Below are 23,295 nucleotides of genomic sequence, written 5' to 3'. Positions count from 1 at the left end.
ACACCTTCCCCCCAGACACACACCCTGGTTTCCAGGAAGCAGGAAAGAGGGCCAGGACACAAGGAACAGAGTGCCTGTGTGTTGGGAGTGAAGAAGGTGTTAAGTGCCTCCAGCCCACTCACACCCCAGCCTTGAACACATCTCTCATTGTTCACACACAGATTCCTGGCACTGGGAGAGAAAAAGGAGTTTTCAAACAGGCAAAACATTTGTCTGTCTCTAAATGCTATTGAATAAGTTTGTCACTGCGCGGTTCCGGGAGACCTTCATCGGACCTCCTGGCTTCTGGAGCATTAGAGCCAGACCTCCTGTCAGTCGCCTGACGGCTCAGTGATCCTGAATTCCTAATTTCTGTCCACCTCAGTGTCTTTATCTGTAAGTGTGTTTGATCCTAATAGCTGACTGATTTCTAGGGTGTTGGGCTATTTCAGATTACATAGAGTACTGTTGAGTACGTATTAAGCCACCTGTTCGGAAGTCATTTAATCTTCGAAACAGCTTCAGTGGGGTTAATAGTATCTAGTGATCATAGAAGGACAGAAGGCACACTAACACCCTTGCGGTAAGTTTGTGTTACTTTTATGAGTTTGTTCTTTTTTAAAAAACTCAGTAAATAATTACTCATTCTCAGCTCTTACCCCACTAGACCTTTGCCTGGTTTTATAAGCGTCAGGTTAATCTCTCGGCACCCTGTTCTTCAAAGATGCATGTTCTCTGCTGGATTCTCATCTTAGATTTACATCAGTTCTTTACACTTTTTTTTTCGCCTTGGTTTTCCACTTTCGGAGTTGTCGCCTCTACTGATTTTTTAAATCTCTCTCCTTCCTTTCCTCCTCTTCCATCCTTCATCCCTGAAAGTGTACTCAGCAAGAAGCGACGCATAGAAGGGGCTCCCCAAATGTGTAATAACTTCTACTTTGTCAGTAAGGCCCCTCAGCAGCTGAACTCAAAAAAGTCGTCGTAAAGACAAAATAGCTTTCACCCAGCAAGACTCTTAATAATCCCATTTCCCTCTGGGTCTTCATAAGAAAGTCATGATCTAATCCAGAAAAAAAAAAAAAAAGGAGGGGGCTGGGAATAACAAAAGGAAAGCATGCCTTGGATGGAGCTGCTGGCCAGTCTAATGCACACAGCCAGTGATACCCTGTTCACCGCCTCTCAAGATCCTGTGATAGCCAGGGCTCTGGGTTCTGGCCAGTCTTTCAGTGAAGGAGATAAAGGGAATTGCAAATGACTGGACCAAGCGGCAAAAATAATTTATTTTGATAAAGGGGAAAAATAAAACAGATGTGCCTAAAAGGCATCTTGGGGGCCAGGGGAAGGGAGCTGAGGGGTGAGGATGGGTAGAAAGGAGTGAGCTGAAATGCAGCAAGAGTTTAGGGATAAAGTAGTACTTTGAAGCTTCTTGGTGCTACTGAAAACAAATATCTAGAACTTGCCCTTGGGAGGATGGGGGGATGGAATGAGGGGGTAAGAAAGCCCTCAGATAAAATTAATTTTACCATTATTAGAATTAAAGTGTAATGTCCTTTGAACTTCGTCATCATTATCTGAGGTTACTGTGTCCTCTGAGTTCACACTAGCTCTACCTTGATCTATGACTAGGTATTATTATCCCAGACAAGTCCTCTAAATTCCTGGTTCGCCAGTAAAAAATATTTACATTTAATAGCAGCTGTGAGTTGGGAAGGAAGGGTGGAGGCAGAACACACAGAATACTTTGTGATAAGGCTTTCTTAGAATTTGTGATATCTACTGATACTTTGGGTATTACCCTGCTGAGTCAGCGTGCATAGGTGCTCAGTCGTGTCTGACTCTTTGCGACCCCATGGACTGTAGCCCGCCAGACTCCTCTGTCCATGGGATTTTCTAGGCAAGAATACTGGATTGAGTTGTCATTTCCTCCTCCAGGGAATCTTCTGACCCAGGGACTGAACCCACATCTCCTGCATTGGCAGGTGGATTCTTTACCACTGAACCACCTGTTGTTACCCTAGTCAATTATTAACTCATTAATTCATCAAGCCTCACTGAGTGTGATCTTTGGCAAAGACTCTGGGTTTGATGCCGTAAGGTTTGCCAAAGATGAACCAGGTGGTCCAGCAGCATGGATAAGGTTCTCTCACACTTTAGAAGATGCTAAAGAGCTTCAGCCTCAGAAGCTGGAAGAGGTTACTCCTGGGGGATCAGGGAGGGTGGAGGTGGCATGTGAACCTGGATTGAGAGTTTAGATGGGTTTAGAGCTGGGAAAGGCATAGCAGAGGACGGGGAAAAGGGAGCAGAGAAGGAACACTGGGGAACACTCAGAAATGGCCATTTAGACAGTGTGGAAGCAAATAGTTGCAAATAAGTTTGGAAATAATAGCTTGGGCCAAATGCAAAGTCCAAATTGCTAGGCCAGAGGGTTTGGATTTCATTTACTAACCAATGGGGAGCCATGAATGTTTCGACAGAAGCTTTCTGTTAATCAAAATAAATGAAAACAATTATATTACCTTTTGGAGAGACCCTAAAATTATTCTTCTTCTATTTCCTTCCCCAAATGTCTGTTGAAATGGTCAGAAATTGTAATCCCAGATCTCTCATCAATGGCATCAAAATTGCATTTGCAATGAGGGCTGGGAAAGAGTGGACATAAATATCAACTAATGATATTATATTGGCTGCCCTATTGGAATTGCATTTGTTTATGATATAAGATGACAAATAACAAGGTTACCACAGGTGGCATGATTCGAGGTCAGGGGAGGTAATCGCATCAAACTTACATTTTAACGATTAAATGAAGGTTCATTTTTAGAATCCAGATTGAGGAGAGACGTTCCAAAGGCCTGTTTCCAGACCCAATTTCCAGTTCTGTTCTTGGTGAATTCACCAGAGGTGTTTTAGCAGAGGAAGTTTGCCTCATTCCTCACTCCTTTTTCCATGCTCAAGTGCTGCCTTCCTTTCCCACTCTCCCGTTCCCTCCTTCCTGCCCTCCCAGACAGTTCTTTTATTCAGATTTTGAACTTTCTCATTGCAATAGTTCACAGGAATTTTCATTTGCTGTGCCTTCAGGAGTGGATCACTCACTGCCACCCAGCCCCATAAATTGAATAGATTGCATCCCTTCCCAGTTGCCTTAGGAAGTGGTCAAACAGCCACATTCCTGGGCTGATGGATTGGCTCATTTCTTCCCAGCTTAAGCCAAGATACAGATTTTTATGAGACTGTCTTGTGACAGGCTGAAGTCGCTTTGAATAAAACAAAATCCAGCCTCGGCCCACAGAGATCACTTTAAAAGAAGCTTATTCAAGGTTAGTGAGCAAAATTTGGTTCAAACCCTGAGCACAGGACTTAGAAGATCTGCGTGAGAGATTGGAAGAAACTCTTTCTCTGTTTTCTTTTCATGCATCACTGTTGAGAAGCTCACACACAGAACTGTGTATGCCTTATATTTATAAATATACAGCCACAGACTCCGTTAAGAAAAGAAGCTCACGTCAGTAGAGCTAATGTGATTGAAAGAGACATTTAAACTCTCCATAATGCAAGACAGATGCATTCACTGAAGAATCCTAGAGTTTTGTTTCAGGCTTACCAAGCAGATGAAATACAATCAACACCTTGCATAAATATCTTGTTATCTAGGAGGGTAGAGAATCTTTTTAATTAGAGGTTCATCTGTGGGTTATAGGATTTTACCCTTCCATAGGTATACAGGCTATGAAATTTAGAACTGGAACTGAACTTTAGCACCACTCCCCTCATTATAGATGGGAAAATAAAGGCTCAGAGTGGTTTACTAACTACCCAAGGTCACACACACGGCTTTCCAGTGGCGAGATCATACTTGCATACAAGGCTCCTGACTAGTTAACAAAGTGACAGCCTTCTCTCTTTTGAAGTCATAGAAAGGGCTTCTTCTTTTCTTTCCTACTAATAATTAAATGAAAACAATGCTGTGGTAATAGGATGAGACTGTGCTGTGAATGTATTATTTGGGGATGAAATGAGACTGTTTTTCTCCATCAGGTGCCCTCAGATATATATATAGTGTGTGTTCTAATCCTTGTACTTGTTCTCTTTTCTGTGGCATTTGAAAGTAACAAGGGAACTGAGATCTAATGGGTTTCAAACCCAGTTCCAGGAAGCCCCGAAGTCCTTCTAGAGAAGCTCCATCAGAAAGGCGGGGAGCAGCTCCAAGGCAGGCATACGGCACTGATTCTGTCACCATCTGTGCCCACACCCAAGAAGGGCTTCACTTTTAGTGGCTTTGCACTTTGGAGTTCTGGGTCCAGTTTTGATCAAGGGAAAAACAAACACTTCTAAAAAGAACTTTGAAAACGACACAGTCAATTGTGGCCGCTCCCGGAATTAAAGTGGAGGAAACCGAGACACAGGCAGGCCACAGGGCGTTAGGAATCCAGGTGCCTGCATCCCCTCCTTTGATAACGTCAGCCCCACCCCCTCCTGGTAGCCTGGTCCCCTTCCCAGCCCCGCCTTTGGCAACAACCTGATGTTCCAGTCCCGTATCCAGCCAGCCTAAGTTCCCCGTTTTTGATACGGACTTTTACCTTCAGTTCAGTTACACCGAGAGATCTGACTGGTCTGTGCAGAACAGCCCGAAGTTTGTAGCTGCTGTCACCTGGCCATTGTGAAGTAAACCGCTGTAATCTGATTACTTTCGAGTCCTGGCCATACAGTGTTCCTTTAAAAACAACTCCAGTTGAATTTCCTTAGGAGGCAGACCAGATTTTTTTTTAAAGATCTGCTACTCCTTTTTAATAAATACTTCCTAAAAATTGTATTACCAAGGAATCAGTGCTTTGTCTTAAATTGGGTCCTATAGGAGGCTGAGTTCCTTCGGAACCTGGCAGAGTGCCTTAGAATTGTAAGTGGATGGGTCCAGAGTCCCTTTACCTGATCCGGGAACCGGTACCCCTAGGCAGTATCAGATGGTACTTAGCTCACCAGCAAACAAGGCTCTTTAGTCATGTCTGACTCTTTGCGACCCTGTGGACTGGAGGAGCCTGCCAGACTCCTCTGTCCATGGAATTCTCCAGACAAGAATACTGGAGTGCGTTGCCATCCTGTCCTCCTGGGGATCTTCCCAACCCAGGGATCGAACCCCTCATCTCTTATGTCTCCTGCATTGACAGGTGGGATTTTTACCACTAGTGCCACCTGCTGCTGCTGAGTCGCTTCAGTCGTGTCCGACTCTGTGCGACCCCATAGACAGCAGCCCACCAGGCTCCTCTGTCCCTGGGATTCTCCAGGCAAGAACACTGGAGTGGGTTGCCATTTCCTTCTCCAATGCATGAAAGTGAAGTCGCTCAATCATGCCCGACTCTGAGCAACCCCATGGACGGCAGCCTACCAGGCTCCTCCGCCCATGGGATTTTCCAGGCAAGAGTACTGGAGTGGGATGCCATTGCCTTCTCCAGTAGTGCCACCTGGCAAGCCTCAAACAAAAGCCCATGAGAAAAACAAACAAAGAAACAGAAAAATACGAAGGTCAGAAATAATCTGACCTTTTATATGTCAAATTAAAACACCTAAGTAGTCATTATGGGGGTAAATCAGACCTTTGTGACTTTAGAACTTTGTAGTCCTTTGATTTCAATCATGTCTAGAGGTGTCACTTGAATCCTTTCATCCATGGTCCAAAGACCTCCGAGGTCTTTATCTGACCTGACCTGGCCCATCCCTTAGACTTCCCTCTCAGATATAGGAGAAAACCTTCTCTGAACTGTCCAGGCTGGGGTTTGCCTGATTCTCTTTAGGAATGAATTTGCCCCAGGTGTAAGGTATTCACCAAATACAGAAAGAAGTCACTTGTCAACTTGCCAGACAGGCTCAGTAGCTAAAATTCAATGGGGTCAACCTCGCCTCTATATGTGGAGATTGGCCTAAAGGCGTTTGCCCTTGAGTTCAACTCCCTCTTGGCTGGGCTGGACTCCTCTGAAACACATAGAGAACATTTATGCTGTTCCTTTTGGCACGTGATACAGACCTCCTGAGCCCTGGATGGTGCAGGTCTTCAGAAGAAAATCTAGCTCATTTCTTTTGGAGGCATGTTTGTATTTCAGACAGACCCTTCTGTTTTTCAGAAGGGTCCCCAAACCTGGAAATGAAAGATCAGTTATCAAGAGGAGGTGGAGAAGAATTAAGTGTGTTTTCTTTACAGTTTTTACTGATGATAGATTTCAAGAATTTAGTTCTCTCCAAGAAAAATAGAGACGGAGATTCTAGTATTTATCTTCGTGGATATATGTCTGTGCAAATGATGTGTGATATTTTATGAGAGGGTGTGAATGTGTGTATAGGACTGAAGTGTGAATTTCTAATAATTATGTGTCCCGGATGTGTGTTCAATATCTATGTGTGTGTGTGTGTGTGTGTGTGTGTGTGTGTGTGTGTTTCTGAGTGTGTGTGCCATCCAAACAAGAATGTGAGTTTATAAATGTTTGGATATTGAAAAGGTTAGCTCCATGCAAGCAAAGCAGATGTTTTAATGAGTTCTTAAATATTTTAATAAGTGCCTTGGTGTTCTTCAGATAAAGAAAGAACAGGAGAAAAGAAATGAGTTACTCCTATTTCCTCTGGTTAAGTGAGTTTTAACAGCAGAAAATGTAGACTGTCCACTATGGGATATATATAGCTTGATTTTTCTTTTTTAAGTGGGAAATTATTACTGATGTGGGTAAGAAACGAAACCTTCTTATGAAGAAGTTTCCTGACTTTATTGCCGATTATGTGTGCCCTGTCTTAGTACTAAAAGCTTAAACTTGGGAGGCAGGGAGTTGAGGAAGAAAAATTCCTCTTTCTGGAGTCATGGGAGGGGAACAGGGAAGGGATGCTGAAAGGAGGGAGGGAGTTTGGATGACCAAACAGGAACTCAGCTCAGATGCCCTGTGATGAGTTCTGCGTTAAAAGGTGTGGTTTGGGGTGAGCCAGGAGCAGAGCTGTAGTTTCAGTACAGCAGCTGGTGGAGGAGCTGCACCCAGTAGAAAATTTCCTCTCCTGCCAGTTTGGCCCATGCCGCTGGTGATCTAAATCCAGACAGCTCCACTTCCTCAGAGGGCCACTCTCAGCCCGATTTCCCACCCATGAGCAAAGACCAATGGGCCACAGTTTGACCTTCTTGGAAGACGCTGGGTGTCCAGCGTGGCTGAGTGGTGTAGACCCCTGGAAAGCCTGCAGGATTGGCTGCAGGGGGGACGGGTGGCACCCAGCTCCACCACTGGCCTCGTCTCCATCTGGGCGGGAAGGCTGGGCCCATTGTCCTCCTGGCCTGGGGAGGGCGCGGGGTCATTAGTTAGAGGATGATGTGGTCTCTGCTAACCAGAGGAAATGGCCTGCTTTTGTTTTCCACCCAGTAGGAAATGGAACCTGAATCCATTAGATTCTGGGCAGCTCGACCGCGGCACAGTTTGAGCTCTTGGAGACACGATGCCTAAAAGGCTACTTGCGTGGATTTGTGTGTCCCAACCACCATTGTGCAGCGTGCCCATCTTTTATGCATTTAAAGCCTGTCAGGCTGGTAATCTAAAGCAGAGGTCTGGAAGACAGTAATACCAACCGACACGGGGAAGAGGAGAGTGCACCTGTAGAGTTAAAAAATGCATGACCCTTTCCTCAAAGAGGGAACACAGGAGAAAGCCCCCATCCTGTCTGGTAGCTGCTGAGCCGGAATGCATAATTGACGGACCCGTGCTGCTCCATGCAGATGGCGATATTAAATCGTGATTGATGCTAAGAGAGGCACACATCTTAGGAAGGTCTCCGAGAGGCTTCTGAATATTTCTAGGTCTCTTGTGCCTTCCCGTCTTCTGTTCTACTCTGGGATTAAGCACCCCCCCCCTTTCTCATTTCCCAAGAACCCCTCCTGGGAATGACAGGACTTCACTCCCAAATATAAGATGCATCAAATGTCATCATCCACCTTTTCTGCCTTTGAAGATTGCCCGCTTCTCTCCTGGCCCCCACGAAGCTGTTTACCGCCAGCCGGGCACTGCTGGCGGGTGGGGGTTGGCAGTTCCTCCCCTGCAGCTGCCTTCCCAGTGGCTGGTCACCCCTGGACAAGGCAGCAGCACACTCTGCTGGTGGTGACCAGGCAGGAAGGACCGCGGATAAAAGCTCAGAGAAAACACACGCACAGAGCACCTTTGTCAAAACTCTGAGATCAGAGCCACTGGATTCCCTAATGCAGATTTTTCCACTCAATGTGTAATGAAATAATAAATCAAATTTGTGGTGCCTGTGGAATTAAGTGTTTGGGGGTTTTGCTTTTTCTTTTAAAAAAAAAAATGCTGAAATCACCCTCCAGGGCCTGTTCTGGCCCAAAAGTGAATATGCTTCCTCTGTATCACATGTAATTGTTACCAGGCTTACTTGTGGGTCGGCACCACAAAACCACTATTGTCAGCTCCCGGAGTCTTGACTTCTGGCCGCTGGGCTGGGCTAGGAGGCACCATTGAATGACATGAAGGATTTATGAGATAAAGACAGAGATGCAAGGTTTGAATGAGAAGAAGATGGGCCACACAGGAGAGACAGGAACAGGAAGGGAAGCATGTTAAGTTTACAGTTTTCTTTTTTTTTTTTTATATATCAGCCCATGTAATTGGGAATATTTATGACTTCTGGAATATTTTCATTTTGGAGAGAGAGAGTGTGTGTGTGTTGTACGTGTGTGTGGCTGGGTGAGTTGGGGGGGAGAATGAGCTGAAATAATCTCTTCCACTGAATGAGTAAGTAGGTTAGTCTTTTGGACTGCCATAAAAGGTCTGTAAAACAGTGTTAATCAGCCACTGGTAGAGAAGAGAAACAAGGAGAGGAAAAAAAACAGACTGTAACATATTTGAAGTTCTTGTCTGCCTTCTCTTCCAGACCAACCCTGTGGAGGTCGTTTGAATTCCAAAGACGCTGGCTACATCACCTCCCCGGGTTACCCCCAGGATTATCCATCCCACCAGAACTGCGAATGGATTGTTTACGCCCCCGAACCCAACCAGAAGATTGTCCTCAACTTCAACCCTCACTTTGAAATAGAGAAGCATGACTGCAAGTAAGCGCCGCCCTGTGCCCTGTACATCCCCGAGACACACCCTCCCACCCCCTCCCCGGGTTCCGGCCACACCCGCCACCTCGTGGCAGCACCCCCAGGCCCCAGGACCTGCAGAACAGTGGTATATCCTGGCTCCCGAAAGGAACCTCAAGAGGTTTATTTCTTTCAGAGGAAATCAAAGCCTAGTTGACCCTGTAGAATGGAGGTAAGAGACTTATTGAGTGAAGAGTATGAAGAATACACCCTAAGCTCAAAGGCTGGTAGAGGAGGAGAATTCCACGTGGGGGCAGGGGGTGGACTACCTCATTCCAGCGCTTGACCTTAGGAGTGACTTTCCCCTCAGCACTCAGCTGTGTATGGCTCTTTGCAAGGCCCACCAGGCTCCTCTGTTCATGGAATTTTCCAGGCAAGATTACTAGAATGGGTTGCCATTTCCTTCTCCAGGGGATCTTCCTGACCAAGGGATTGAATCCATGTCTCTTGCATTCCCCCGGAGATCTCCACATTTCTACTGCTGTTCCCACATGTAGGAACTGCAGCAGCTTCCTTAGTAAAACAGTAGCCAGATCCCCATGTGGAGACTTCCTCTCCATCTAGCCATGGAGAGTCAGGCTGTTGTTATATGGAGCAGCAGCTGGTCCTTATAGAAAGAGAGTTAAAAATCTAAGTCTATACTGGTAGGCCTGAGATGCACACACCTTGATTCTCAAAATTTGTGCTATACAGGTTAGAGTCTCAAAACTGGTGTTCTGGATTTATTTAACACTCTTCTAATTTTTTTATAAATATCAATCCATTCGGTTCTCACAAGGGCCCTGAGAAGTTGGTATCTTTATCATTATGACTTCCATTTTGCAGATTAGAAAACCAAAGCTCAGAGCAATTAAGTAAGTCACCCCCAGTCACTCAGCTGGGCTCACAGCATTGATTCTACCGTTTTGAAAGTGTGTGATTTTAGGAGACACCAGGCAGACATTGACATCTGTGAGTGCTTTAGAAATCCCGCCTTCCCAGCCGCCTCTAGGGAATCCATCACTTCTCCCAACCAGCCTCATTCCATGTGAGCATCAAAGGGAATTTTTTATTTATTTATTTATTTTAATTGAAGGATAATTGTTTTACAGTATTGTGTTCGTTTCTACAAAACACCCATGTGAATCAGCGTAGATGTACCTATGTACCCTCCACTTGAGCCTCCCTCCCACCTCCCTCCCCACCCCTCCCACCTCCCTCCGCCTCCCGCTCCCCTCCCTCCCCCTCCCACTCCCCTCCCTCCCCCTCCCGCTCCCCTCCCTCCCCATCCCACTCCTCTAGGTTGTTACTGAGCCCTGGTTTCAGTTTGCTGAGTCACACAGCAAATTCATCAAAGGGAATTTCTTTTCACAAAGTTTCTAATTTCTGTAATCTCTATCTCTTTATTGCTTTGGTCACAGTAAGGAAATGGCAGCCCACTCCAGTGTTCTTGCCTGGAGGATCCCATTGACAGAGGAGCCTGGCAGGCTACAGTTCATGAGTACTGAGTACAAGAATCAGACACAGCTTAGCGCTACCTTTTTTTCTATGGATACGTGTAGCTACAGAAGCTTATAGAGTAAGATGTTCTACATTCCATCAACTATTGAAATATAAAATATTTTACTGCATTGGGAACTTTCTAGTTATACCCACATATAAATTCCTACTGACTGTGAACCAGTCTACATTTTCTATAATTTTACAGCAGTAATCCCTCTAGTTTCCTATCAGGTAAAAACATATAAAATCCCATTCAGAGTGGTATTCTCTATTCAGTATATATGCCTATGACAAAAATCACATATAGAATAAAAGTCTTGGATGATTTCAAGAAAAAAAGCAAAAACAAAAAAAGAAATGCTGTGTTAACATCAAGGTCCCTATTAGTTAAAGTGAGGTAGGGAGCAGCACTGTATTATGTCAAGAGTGTGAATGCCCTTTGTCTTGTCTAGTGGGCTCCACCTTTAAGTCTTTCTTCACTGAAATAAAAATGAGAGTTTTCTCTGTAGGACAGAATATGCCAGCAATCCTTTGTTGTTGTTAAGTTGCTGAGTCATGTCCAACTCTTTGCAACCCCGTGGACTGTAAGCCCACCAGTCTCCTTTGTTCATGGGATTATCCTGGCACAAATACTGGAGGTGGGTTACCATTTCCTTCTCCAGGGGATCTTCCTGACCCAGGGATTGAACCTGCATTGCAAGTGAATTCTTTACCACTGAGCCCCCAGGGAAGCCCGCCAACGATCATGTCTTGCTCTAAATAGAGTGCCTAGAATGTGCCATGGCTCTGATGAGTTTTCAGTGGCCCCTTATGATTAATAAATAGTCTGAGCATTCCTTGTGACCAAGGCACTGTGAATACTGATGAATTGACAGACGAGACAGCTAGCAGGATGTATACCAAGGACAGGCCTCAGTCTGGGCCCTCACTTCCTTGTGGAGGAGACAAGGCTCCTCTCTAACCAGAGCTAGGTTGGGAGATTCAGTGAATCAGTGTCCTTGTTATCATCCTAGGACGCCTTTGCACCTTCATAACAGTTCCTTCCTAACAAGAGATAGTCTTTGTTGAAAACCAGAGGGTTTCCCAATAGCCTTTGTTGAAAACCGGAGGGTTTCCCAGATGGACACCTCATGTGATGAAGAGTCATAAGATGGAGTTCTAATCCCAGATCCCCTCTTGACTCAGTGGATGACACGGGGGAACTTCTTGGTTCCTCTTTGTCCAAGTTAAATGCACAGCCTGCGTATATTTGCACAGCATCTCAGGGCTGCCAATTCCCTGCCAGTGAACGTTACCAAAAATTACTGTTAGGAGAGCTTCTTTCTAAGGTATAAAGCTTCCGGTGCCTCTGGCTGGGATATAGAAGGTTGGCACAAACTGAAGCATGCTGTACTCAGAGCTTGGGTCTGAGCTCAGAGAAATTTGACTAAGCACCTCTCTCAGATGAGGGCCAAAATCTGTTATGCTTATGCCAGCAAATCTCCCAGGGAAATTGCAGAGAGGTCATCTCATGTATATTCATAGTGGCGGAGAGAGAAGCCAGGTTTTTGAAGGGAAAACTCAGGAGCTGGTGAGCGTGGCTTAAAACACGTTGGAAGCACGAAAAGCCAGGGAAACATGCTCCTGCCCTGTTTGGGGCTGTGGGGTACCCTTTCCCCTCAGGACTCAGTCCCAGGGATGGGGTGAGCGCAAGGTCTCTGAGGCCACTGGTGGCAGAGGATCCAAGACGGTGTCTCTGACTGGAGCTGGAGTGGGGGAAACAGGCAAGTTACAGGTTATTCTGAAGCTTCTGGTGCTTATCATCCATACCAAGTAGCTTCCTGTTCTCCCCACTCCTCCACTCCTTGCTTCCAGCTTGAACCGAAAAGTTCAGGGAGGTCAGAAAAAGGTCTTTCTGGAGTCTCTTTTTGTTCCAGTGCCGAAGTGTCAGCAAGACTCTGCTGGGGTCATGCTGCTTCATCTGGTGCTTACCTCTCTCCTCTCCCCCCCTTTCTTCTCCACGCCTCGTTTTTCTCTCATTCTGATTAATTTTTGTACTTGGAAGGACACATCGGGTCTCTCCGTCTTTTACCCTAGAGGTGTTTTAAGTCTTCCCTGCCATTTGTGTTCAGGGTAAACAGGCTCCCCTTGCCCCTACTGCCTGACTTCACTTTCACATCTCATTAAAGTCTTAGAAGTTCTGTTCCTCCTCTCTCCCGCTCTCATTTTCCTTCCAAGGTGCTGGGAAAGCACTTACTATCAAAGGAAGCTAGCATCCCTTCTCCTTTCATTTCGGGTGTGTGTTTCCAACTGGATTTGGTTCTCAAGGTCCTTTTGTTGGCGTTGTTCAGTGTTCAGTCGTGTCTGACTCTTTGGGACCCCGTGGACTGCATGTCAGGCTTCCCTGCCCTTCACTATCTCCCTGAGTTTGCTCAAACTCATGTCTATTGAATCAGTGATGCCTTTCAACCAACCATCTCATCCTCTGTCATCCCCCCCCCCTCCCTTCAATCTCTCCCAGCATCAGGGTCTTTTCCAATGAGTTGGCTCTTCGCATCAGGTGGCCAAAGTATTGGAGCTTCAGCTTCAGCATCAGTCCTTCCAGTGAATATTCAGGGTCCTTAGGGTGAATACTCACCAAGAGAAAACTTCCCAAAGATTTTTTTGAGAAGAGCATGCAGCAGCAATACCCCTGCAAAAACTGGAAGTGAGCAAGAACATCAGGAAACAAACAAAAAAAAAAAACAGCCTCCCTGTGGAAAAAGGGCAGTGATCACATGCCCGCCCTCTTCTGTTTTCCCTGTCTTTCTTTGTGCAGGATTAACTGCAAAGATGGCCCATGACCTGGGAGTGGGCCCTGCTATGAGAGGATTAGCCTGGTCACTGGCCCCTAAGCTTTTGGCTCTCTATCCCTTGAAATCCACGACCTGAAGGTGGAGGCCGTTGGTGAATAAACCCCAGACAGGCAGACCTTTTCTCCTAACCGTCACTTGCTAATTTTGTTCCATTTAAACTTACCGTCTGCTTGGAAACTTTCACTCACCAGCCCTGGTTTTGCCTGAGTCAGTGCAATCCAAGGCCACCGTCTGCAGTGAGCTCCCCACCTCCTCCCTCTGGCCATCGCCAGGAACCCAAGCCCCCAGCACCCGTAGGCCATTCTGAGGCCTAGTTACCAGTGGGCAAGCAGAAACCAGAAACCCCTATGGCCCTGCCAGGTCAGGGTGGCTGACAGATGGAAAGGCAGGACTCAGGGCTGACTGAGCAGACAAAGCTAAGCCACTTCATTCCCTGCGGTGGGGAAGAGCATCCTGCTACTGCCTTTCACTTGAGTCATCGGCCAAGTAGCTGAATGTTAGGGCGTTAGAAACACATGCACGCAAACTTGAGTATTCTTTCCCTTTCTGAGATCTGAAATAGATGTATTCTTGAAAACCCCTACCTGTGTATGATACAGAGCTTATTCACAAGCACTCGCACAGGCCTGGTGGAGGCCCAAATGAAGCCAGAACCAAGAGTCTCGGTCCATTTGTGCTATGCTTACTCATTCAGTCCTGTCCGACTCTTTGTGACCCTATGGACTGTAGCTTGACAGGCTCCTCTGTCTTTGGGGATTCTTCAGGCAAGAATGCTAGAGTAGGTTGCCATGCCTCCCCCAGGGGATCTTCCTAACCCAGGGATCAAACCCAGGTCTCCCCCATTGCAGGCAGATTCTTTATCATCTGAGCCACCAGGGAAGCCCCAGGTCCTTTTAAGAACTGGTTATTTCCAGATGGTGTCTTGAAAAACACGCTTCACAAAGTGCAAAAACCACTAGGAAGACTTGAGAGAATACTTAGGCTGAAAAACCCAGACACAAACCTGTACTAATAATTGTATGTGTGTGCTCAGCAAAAGAGATCTCCTTTACCATGCCACACTGAAATTTCCAGATTCTAAAACACCCTGCTTTAAAGCTCCAAACGTTCCTCTTTAGAAAGATCTCTGATTAAAAACATTCTGTGTCATGTGCCACACTTCCTTGTCTTCTGAAACAGAACAAATAATAAGGTGAGTTAACTTTTTCTCAATGACTCAGGCTCCTAATTCTAAACTTGAGTTTTTGCAACAGAGGCTGGGTAATGTCATATTTAGATCAGATAGGTTTAGATATGAGTTTTTGTTGACTTTTTACACTTCCCAGGCCTCAGTGTCTTCATCTGCAAAACTGTGTCAGTGATGACTACTTTGCAAGATTTCGGTCTCCTATTTATGTCGATACACAATACATTATTGACCATGTCAGCGTCTTTGTACTTCGGGGAAGTGTGTGACATTTTTGCTATCTATACGCTTGCTGTCATAGCGCTTCTGTTATAAGTGCACCCCTCTGACCTGTTTTCACCCTTTTATTTTGGGTAGGATTTTACCTTGGGAGGTTTTGGTGTCCACTGGGACCTCTTTAGTCCTGGGGTCTAGCTTTTGTCCCAAGCCAGTACAGTCCAGGGCCAGCATTCTGGTTTGCCCTAGTCAGCCTCACTCATAGTAGAGCAAGACTGGGGTGCTCTCCTGGGAACAGTGTGCAAGAGCACCAATGCATGGGGTCCTCAGCAGTAGTTGAGCTGCTCACCATCTTTTCTTTTGAAACCATCCCCTGCCCCCATACTGGATATTTAAGGTTTGGGGATATTTGGCCTCTAGCTAAGTGTGCTGGGTAAACAAAGTGTTCTTGTGTTTATCTGTGGCCAGAGGAGCCCTCTCAATCTTAGATATGTCTGTTTTCCCCAAAGTTGGGGATGCTGTCTTAGAAAGAGAGCATTCTCCTAGGCTGACAAGTTGACTACAGGAAACAGAGGGACCATACCAGACTTCAGACATGTGGCCCCACCCCACCCAGCCAGCGAAGATTACATGCACTCAATTAGCATCCTCCATATACAACCACATACAACCTTACTTCCACAGGAGACCCTGTGAGGGCAGAGGCTCAGACTCACCTCCCTCTCCCCTCCAGCACTCCCCACTGTGTAATATCCTCCCCTCCCCCTAAGAGTCCTAGATTCCTCCAGCTCTTTTAGGGCCTCCTACTCAGAACTCCCTAATCATTGCATATTGCCTTGATCTGCTTGCGTTTTGTTCATGTGTGGTCATCCTGTGTTCTGAGCATGTAAGTTCTCTAAGGGCTTGGACCACATGTATCTTGTCTCTACCCTCTATGGCCACAAAAACCAGTGAAGTCATTGTTACTCTTCCCATTTGACAAATGAAGAAACTTGGGCTCAAAGAAGTAAGCAGCTAGCCCAAGGTCGCACTCTTGAAAGTGGCAGAGAAGGGATTTGAAGCCGGAACACCCTGCTTTTTTGCAACCTGAGCTGTTTACTCTCGCGCTTTATTGTCTCCACCAATACCATGCATTCTGATCAGGGGCGTGATATGAGCCCTGGGATCCAGTTGGCTGAGGAGATCAGGGAAGGCTGCCTGGAGGAGGCGATGGCTATACTGATCCTGAAGAAGTTAACCAGGCAAAGGGGGGCATGGGTATGGCTGGTGGCCCGGGCAGAGAGCATCATGTCCCAGACAAGAAGGGAACCACAGTAATGAAAGGCCATCTTTGTGTCTTGTTGATATAAACCCCCTTCCTGGTGAAGAGATTCCTAGGCAGTGCTGTTTAATTTTATTTCCTGGCCACACGACTTCCAGCATCTCAGAGAGGGGTTGAGGTCAGGAAAGACAGAGATTATGGGAACTCTCTGCTCTCCCACTCTCCCAGGTCAGAGCTTCTGCAGTCTCATACCCTCTATCCAGGGACCCTCCCCCCCAATTTAATGCCTGAAAGTGAGATTTGGCCTGGGGAAGTCCAGGTAACACTCTGGATTAAACTATGTGCATCAGAGTACTCCTACACCAGACTCCCTCTGAATACACTTCTTTTTCCTGTGAATAGAGGGCACAAAGGCCCAATGCCCAGTTAGAAGTGTAGCTTCAGCTGGTTTCCGCCTGAGCCTCTGGAAATTCAAGCAGAGACTGGGTTCTCTGTGGTCGAACAGGGTGTCTTATACTCAGGAGAGACCCTCAGGTTGATTACTCATGACATTATTACAGATTTACTGCCTGCCCAAGCTCAGAAATATTCTGATTCCCCCACGGAGCCCATGAGCAGCAATACTTCTCTGTATTGCAACAACCCTTCTAATGACAGAAACAGATTCCCCTCCAGGTACGTGGTGCAATAAACAGGAGCGGTCTGCTGACTGCAGCTCAGCTGGCAGCCGACCCCACACTCACCAACCTTGACCAAGAACTCCACCCAGCAACTGAGCTTGCTGAAGAAGTGGGAAAACACACCGCAGATTGTTCTCCTCCGCCTACCAAGGTTAAAGAGCAGTTGGGACAGCAGTTATTTTTGGCAGTTTGTTTTTAAATATGCGATGTTGCAATCGCAACTCTCAAAATGCAAGCTTCACTGTGGATGTCCTTCCTAACAATGCGTTTTTATCTTCTGATTGAGAAAATCACTTGAGATTTTCTAGTACACAATCCCGCTTGTTCTGCCTCTCAACCCTGGCACATTCTCTGAACCCCAGAGGTCCCAGAGGGCCAGGATCTCATCCCATGTAACTCCGTGTAATTCTCCCATCTAATTACATTGGGTGAGAGTCTGTCTTAAGAAATTCAGTGGGAACTCTGGGTGTGGAGGGGATAAAGAGGAGAAGGAAATAGACCAAGTAGAGAAATTAGATTTTTCTAAAAGGGGATTCATGTGTTCTCTGGTAGTCATGAGTCCTTTAGAAAAAAATATATTCTCTTTGTTTTGTCCTTTTTAGTGGCAGGGCGATTGAAACCTTTAGATTAAGAGAAACTCAGCAGATAATGTAATTCCGTTCTTCTACTTCTGCCTGGATAAATCATCCAGGAAAAAAATATATATATATTAGCTGCCCTTGTCTTTCCTTCTCAAAAAGAGCTTCCATAATCGTCCTTCATTATAAGACCTACGCCTCGCAACTCATCTCAGTTGATTGCAGAGTAGATGGTTGTATTTCATTTACATAATAAAAAAAAATTTTTTTCCTAGAAAGAAAATCCCTGAAAATGTGAGCTGGTTCAAAATAAAATTTGACAAAGAAGAAGAAAGAAAAACTGTGAGCTAGGCTTAGGTTTAGAAGGGCAGCAAAAAACTCCAACACAGTAAAGGAAAATTCACATGATTTTTATATGCTTTTTTCCCCTGGCTTTGTAGCCAAGCGTCTCAGCAATCTCTATAAATTTTTTAGCTCTGCCCCATTAGGGATTCCATTTTGTTTATAGGTGGTATGAAGGGATTGTCAGTTGGACAATAACAGCAAATATATATTGAGCTCTCGACAGGTCCCTGGTGCTACTACCCCAAGAACCTGCCATATTTTACTCTCGTAACAACCCTCTAAGGCTGGGACTGCTGTTATTCCCATTTAACAGATGGCGTTACTGAGGCCCGGCAAGATCACACAGATAGTAAGGGCAGGGCTAGGATTTGAAGCCTGCTTTAGCTGCCTTAGGATACCTGTGTCTTTGTGCCCAGAGCTGTCATCTGCTTTCCCAAGGCTTAGGTATTTGGGGCCTCTCTGATTTCCTAGGATATCCTGGACACGGATTTTTTTTTTCTCTTATACCTTTTCTTTGCCTCTTCCTGCCATCTGCTCACCTCCGGATGCCGACAGGGCAGTCAAGGAGAGAGAGTGATCTTTCTGTGTCTTTAAATACAAGCTGAGAGGCCTGACTCTCGGTCAATTGTTTCCTTCTGCCTCCTTGTCGTCCACCTCCTCCCCTGTCCCCTCCAGCCCCACCCCATCCTCTTCAAATTCCCTGCCATTCCCCCACACCTCACTCTTCATCTGGAATCCGAAGATGTGAGGGCTAGTAATAGAGTGTCAGCGGAAGTAATTGATTCCTCACACAGAGAGAATTCTCCTGCCTTTAGTGTCAATGGAGCTGAACCGGGAGTCTTGGAGGGTGAGCAAGACATGTAAACAGTCCATGGCTGAGCTGTCAGGGCGAAGCCAGACACACCAGAGAGTGAGTGAGACGGAAAACGGTGGAACAAATAATTGTTTTATTGGAAAGGAAAGGAGTAAATAATATTTCAGCCCAGGAATTGGCAGTTTGAAAGAGAGGGTTGAGAACTAGGAGCAGAAGGAATCCGTGTTGTGGGTTTTAATGGGGGGAGAGGGGGGGTTCCATTGTCTCAAGGTAGGAGGTTTCGTCCCACCCTACCCCCTCCACCCATTATCATCATTATTATCATTAAAATAATTACCGTAACAATTACAGTTGATGAGACCTCGGGTTTATAGAGCACCTTTCATCTAAAAGTTCAAAGTGATTTATCTGTGCGTCATCCCTTTGAGAGCGGTAGGAGGATAAGAAAGTATTATTATTATTTTTTTGGTCTTATCTGCTGGGAAAGCGAGGTCCAAGCAGATATAGGATTTAGTTCTAGCCTCAGGGCAGGCTGCTGTGGGGGTGCTGACTCTTCTGGGCATCTCCATCGCCCTGCTGCCCATAAAGGCCCTTATGCTTGTGTGGCCCCCACAGCTCATCCCTGACACTGATGCTCCCTTCCATGGTGTGAGGGTCCCACCGGCCACTGCAATGTGATGGCCGTCTCACCAGCCAGCCAGCTGATCCATGCACACAGCAAACAGCCTGCTCTGGCTGTGGGATAAAGGTCCTTCAAGGTCTGACTCACACTGTTCCCATCCTGTGAGGAGACTTCCTGCAATCTGGTTCCCTTTCTTGTAGAAGCTGGTGTCCTTTCTAGCCATATTTCTTTCCGGTCTTACTGAGCCTTCAGCCAAGAGCACCCGTTATTCTGAACTTCACAGCTTCTACCCCCCCACAAATGGCAGCTGATTCTTTGAGGATAGAGGGATGCGTTTCTGTGATGCGGCAAGGCGAGTGCTGTAATGTGCCCTGAGTGGACAGGCCTGCTTTTGCTCCGACAGCCACGGGGCCTTCAGAACACAGTTGTCGAAGAAAGCTGTTACCCCAGTGGTGGTTTGAGAGGCGGAAGTGGTCCCAGCTGACTGGCCACCGAACACTCTATTCAGAATTTCCACCCCGGCGTGGCAGCCATCCCTTCCTGCCTGGATATTAGTGCAGGCCCCTCATGTCCACACTCCAGTGCTTTTTGCACAGTAGCGACGAGTTTGCCCCTGGAGCCAGGAAGAAGCTCTGAGCTCTGTAACCTGAAGCTCCGAGTAAATGAGATGCAAAGACAGCGCTCGTCACACCTGCCCGGTCACACCTACTCCTCAGATAGTCCCCTGCTTGGATTTCCGCATGGCACGTTTTTCAGGCAAGTTTTGTATTTTCTGACTTTTGTCATGGAGGCTGGAAGCCAGCAAAGGAAGACAGAAAAACCTTTGAGAACTCCCTTGATCCCTGGAAAAAACATAAAGGATTTTTTTGATGCTGACAGATTCCCTGGAGCTCAGCACACCTCGTTCCCAGCAGGCTCCCATTTTTCGGACAGATGGAAAGGTTATGATTCACTCTCACAATTAGACCCTTTGGGAGCCAAGGTGAGTGAGCGCCCATCCCAGAGGGAACCATTCACCCAGCCAAGGTCAGGGATGCTGACTGCACACCAGGCCCAGGAATGGTGCCCTCTGATTTCCTCTCGGTGGGTTCCGGTTACCTCTGTCCCTACCTGTCAGCCCTGAGAGGCACAGAGACATGGGCCTTATACCCATTTATGAGATGAGGCAAGCCGAGGCATGTGCAGTTGACCCAGGCCAGCTTAGAACAATTCAGCGAGTCTCTGGCCCTTGGCCCTTGGGATTGGAAGGGGTTCACCTTCCCATCCGAGCCCCGGTGAATGGAGACAAACTGTGGGCAACTCTTACCTACTTTCTACTCTGGTGTTGTTACACAATGCCAGCATGGGGTTCTTTAAGCTGATGGCAGAGGATGAGGATTTTATAGACGCAAAGGACAGACAGAAAGAAACACTCAACAGTCATGCTGAAAACAGCCTGCCCCAAAACCTTAAACTTCACACTGGCACTGGTTGCCTCGAAAATCCTTCCTTACATAAACAAACGCGTCCTATCCAAGCCAGCTTCCAGGAACAGAGCAGATTTGTGGCCTTGGGGCCTAAGGAATGTGCTTGCTGGGGAGTCGGTCAGTGGAGAGAGGGGTGCTAGGCCAGAGGGTCAGGGGAGAGAGAGACGCTGCGGGCTTTGTTGTGTGCCCTTGAGTCTCTGAAAGTTCATCTGCAGTGAGACTTATCAGACACTGTCTGGAGCGGCCTCCTTCCTCACGTTGCAAGGCGTTCTTGGCAGCCTGCTCTGCCAGAAACAATGAGAGACCGGCGGGCCCTTTCCCTCATCCCGGGGCTTCTGCGGAAAAACAACCAGTAATTATAAATAGATGTTATTTGTAGTTTCCATTTTCTTGCCTTCAAGGTTTTTTTGCAATAATTCCTCCAGTTTCTTTTGGGTTGTTCTCTTTGCATACTTCCTTTGCTGGGTGGTCAGATTTCCTCCCTTCTGAAGAGCCCTGGTGACCTGGGTTCTGAGCGGATTGTGAAGAAGCTCAAAATATCAGAGATTTGGGGTGGGAAGAGATAAAAGAAGAAAATGAAAGTGCCAACAACCGGTTTTAAAACAGCACTTGGCACCAAGGCAAATACCCAAACCGAGGCAGTGTGTGAGTCTGTGGGGTTAGATAGCACAGAATAAAGAAGTTAGATAAGACATAACAGGGATATGAAGTTAGACAACAACAGATAATAATCATAGCAGCAGTAACGACTAATATTTGTTTATTGAGCATTTACTATGTGCCTGGCCCTGTGCTGAGCTGTTGACATGTATTAACTCACAAAATCTGGGGGTTCAGTGCCTAGTTGTTCAAGATCCAGCACATGTGAGGGGCAGCGGGGCTGGTTTTGAACCCAGCCTGGCTGGCTGGTTCCAGAGCCTGGGCTGGGAAACGAGACTGAAAAGAATTCTCACCAGCTCAAGTGATGAAGCACTGTGGATGGGTTTGTATAGGAGGAAGGTGTTTGGAAACCGCCCTCTGTAGCATGGAGGTTGGGAGGCATAAACTGTCTCTAAAGTTATGACTTTTCATTTCATTTTCACCTGTTCCCAAGTCTGCCACACTGTTTTGTAGAACCCAAGTAATAATAAAAATAGCCAGTGCCTCTCAGGCAGTTTCTAAGGCATTTGGTGCTATATTGGGCCTGTGTAGGCCTTTACGAACCTTTCAACAATCCCACAAAGTGGGGAAATCATTATTTCCATTTTATAGATGAAAAAACTGAGACTTAGAGAAGATAAATGCCTGAAGGCATACCACTAGCATGCCAAGAACTAGCTGAATCTGTCCACAAAACCAGAGTATACATACAGAGTATGCATTTCCCAGACTATACACACCCTTGTAGACAGATATGTTTCTATGCAATTGAAACTTTTTTTTTTTTTGGTCACAGACCCCATCCCTAGGAAAATGTGCACGTACACAAACTGACAAAATTTCTGTATATGATTGTAGGGGTTCCCCAATCTACTGAAATTCATCTGTGGACCCTACTGGAAATTCACAGGCTTAACAATGTATGCTCTAGATGGTACTTAAGAGTGTGTACGTATACAGGATACTGTTTTCTCACTCGGGCCATATGTTCACATATGGGTATATATGTGCTTATAAAAATACTTCACTTACAAAAATTAATATGTTATCCCATCTGAACACTTAGAAGCTGGATTTTTACTGAGGAGACTCAAAACCATGAATTCCAAATCTACTCCCTGCTTCTATCGGTGATTTGTTTGTTAAGTTTGGCATTGTTAAACAAAACAGCTAAGTTAAAAGAGTGAGATTCTGTGAAGCCTCTAACTGAGATGGAAAGGGTGCTTGGCACCTGCACCTTCTAATGTAGTGCTCTGGCAATCTGGCATGCCTGTCACTCTCTGATCTTTCCTTAGCCCAGAGGACAAAGGACAGAGGCAATGTCAGTGTGCCCTAGAGTAAGACTGCTTGGGCCAAGCCTGCCTCTCACCTTGCCTCATCTTGTGACTTTGGGCAGGTCAGTTAGCCTCCCTTAGCTTCACCTGTACATCTGCGAATGGACAGTTATCATATCAGGGTCTGGTGTGTATTAAGTGAGGGTTAAAGGAAATAATATCTAAATGGAGTGAGAATCTAGCCCATTAGGAATGCTCAGTAAGTGGGAGCTCTTTCCATTGATATGCCAGCTTCTTCTTAAATGTGTGTGGCACCAGAGAAAGGGAGAAATTCAAGGAAATGAAAAGACTTCTTAAGAAACCCGACCTGACAGCTAGCTAATTTCTACAGAAAAGCTGGGTGTCCCATCTGAGCTGGAGACCAGGCGACCTGGCTTTGGACCTGAATTGACTCGCAACTTTAGCATCATGCGGACCTGCTCCACAGCCGCTTAGGATCTCGGGCAGCTCCTTTGTTGGGAAAGTTGTCCATGACAGTGTTGTTTTTTCCTCCTATTTTCCCCACAGGTTTTAATGTAAGGATTAATAAGACAGTGTTTGTAGATGTCTTTGAGCTTCCTGGAAGAAAGGCACTCCAGGAGGTGATAAATTCTCTGGCCTGGATAATCTACTCATGAAATATGGAACTTTGAAAGTGTGAGAAAAATCTCAAATCACTTTGACAGCATTTTAATTATAGTTGATTTGTTTGCCTCTAATAGTGAAAATGCTGTCAGCATGATTTGAGATGTTTCTTCCACTCAAAATGTTATA

General features: G+C 46.1%; 1 protein-coding gene across 5 annotated transcripts in view; it reads left to right on the top strand.

The window, feature by feature from the left end:
- The window catches only part of NRP2 (neuropilin 2), a 120,063-nt gene that overhangs the window by 6,652 nt on the left and 90,116 nt on the right, over positions 1-23,295 (top strand). For all 5 annotated transcript variants that reach the window (XM_061148940.1, XM_061148941.1, XM_061148942.1 and 2 more), the window contains exon 2: positions 8,875-9,052. In XM_061148940.1, coding sequence (XP_061004923.1) covers positions 8,875-9,052 — 178 coding nt within the window. The remainder of the gene's footprint in view (positions 1-8,874; positions 9,053-23,295) is intronic.

The sequence above is a fragment of the Dama dama genome, chromosome 8 (genome assembly GCF_033118175.1).
Source record: "Dama dama isolate Ldn47 chromosome 8, ASM3311817v1, whole genome shotgun sequence".
NCBI classification, from domain to species: domain Eukaryota; kingdom Metazoa; phylum Chordata; class Mammalia; order Artiodactyla; family Cervidae; genus Dama; species Dama dama.
Note: the sequence above shows the minus strand (reverse complement) of the source record. Positions and strands in the feature narration are given on the sequence as shown.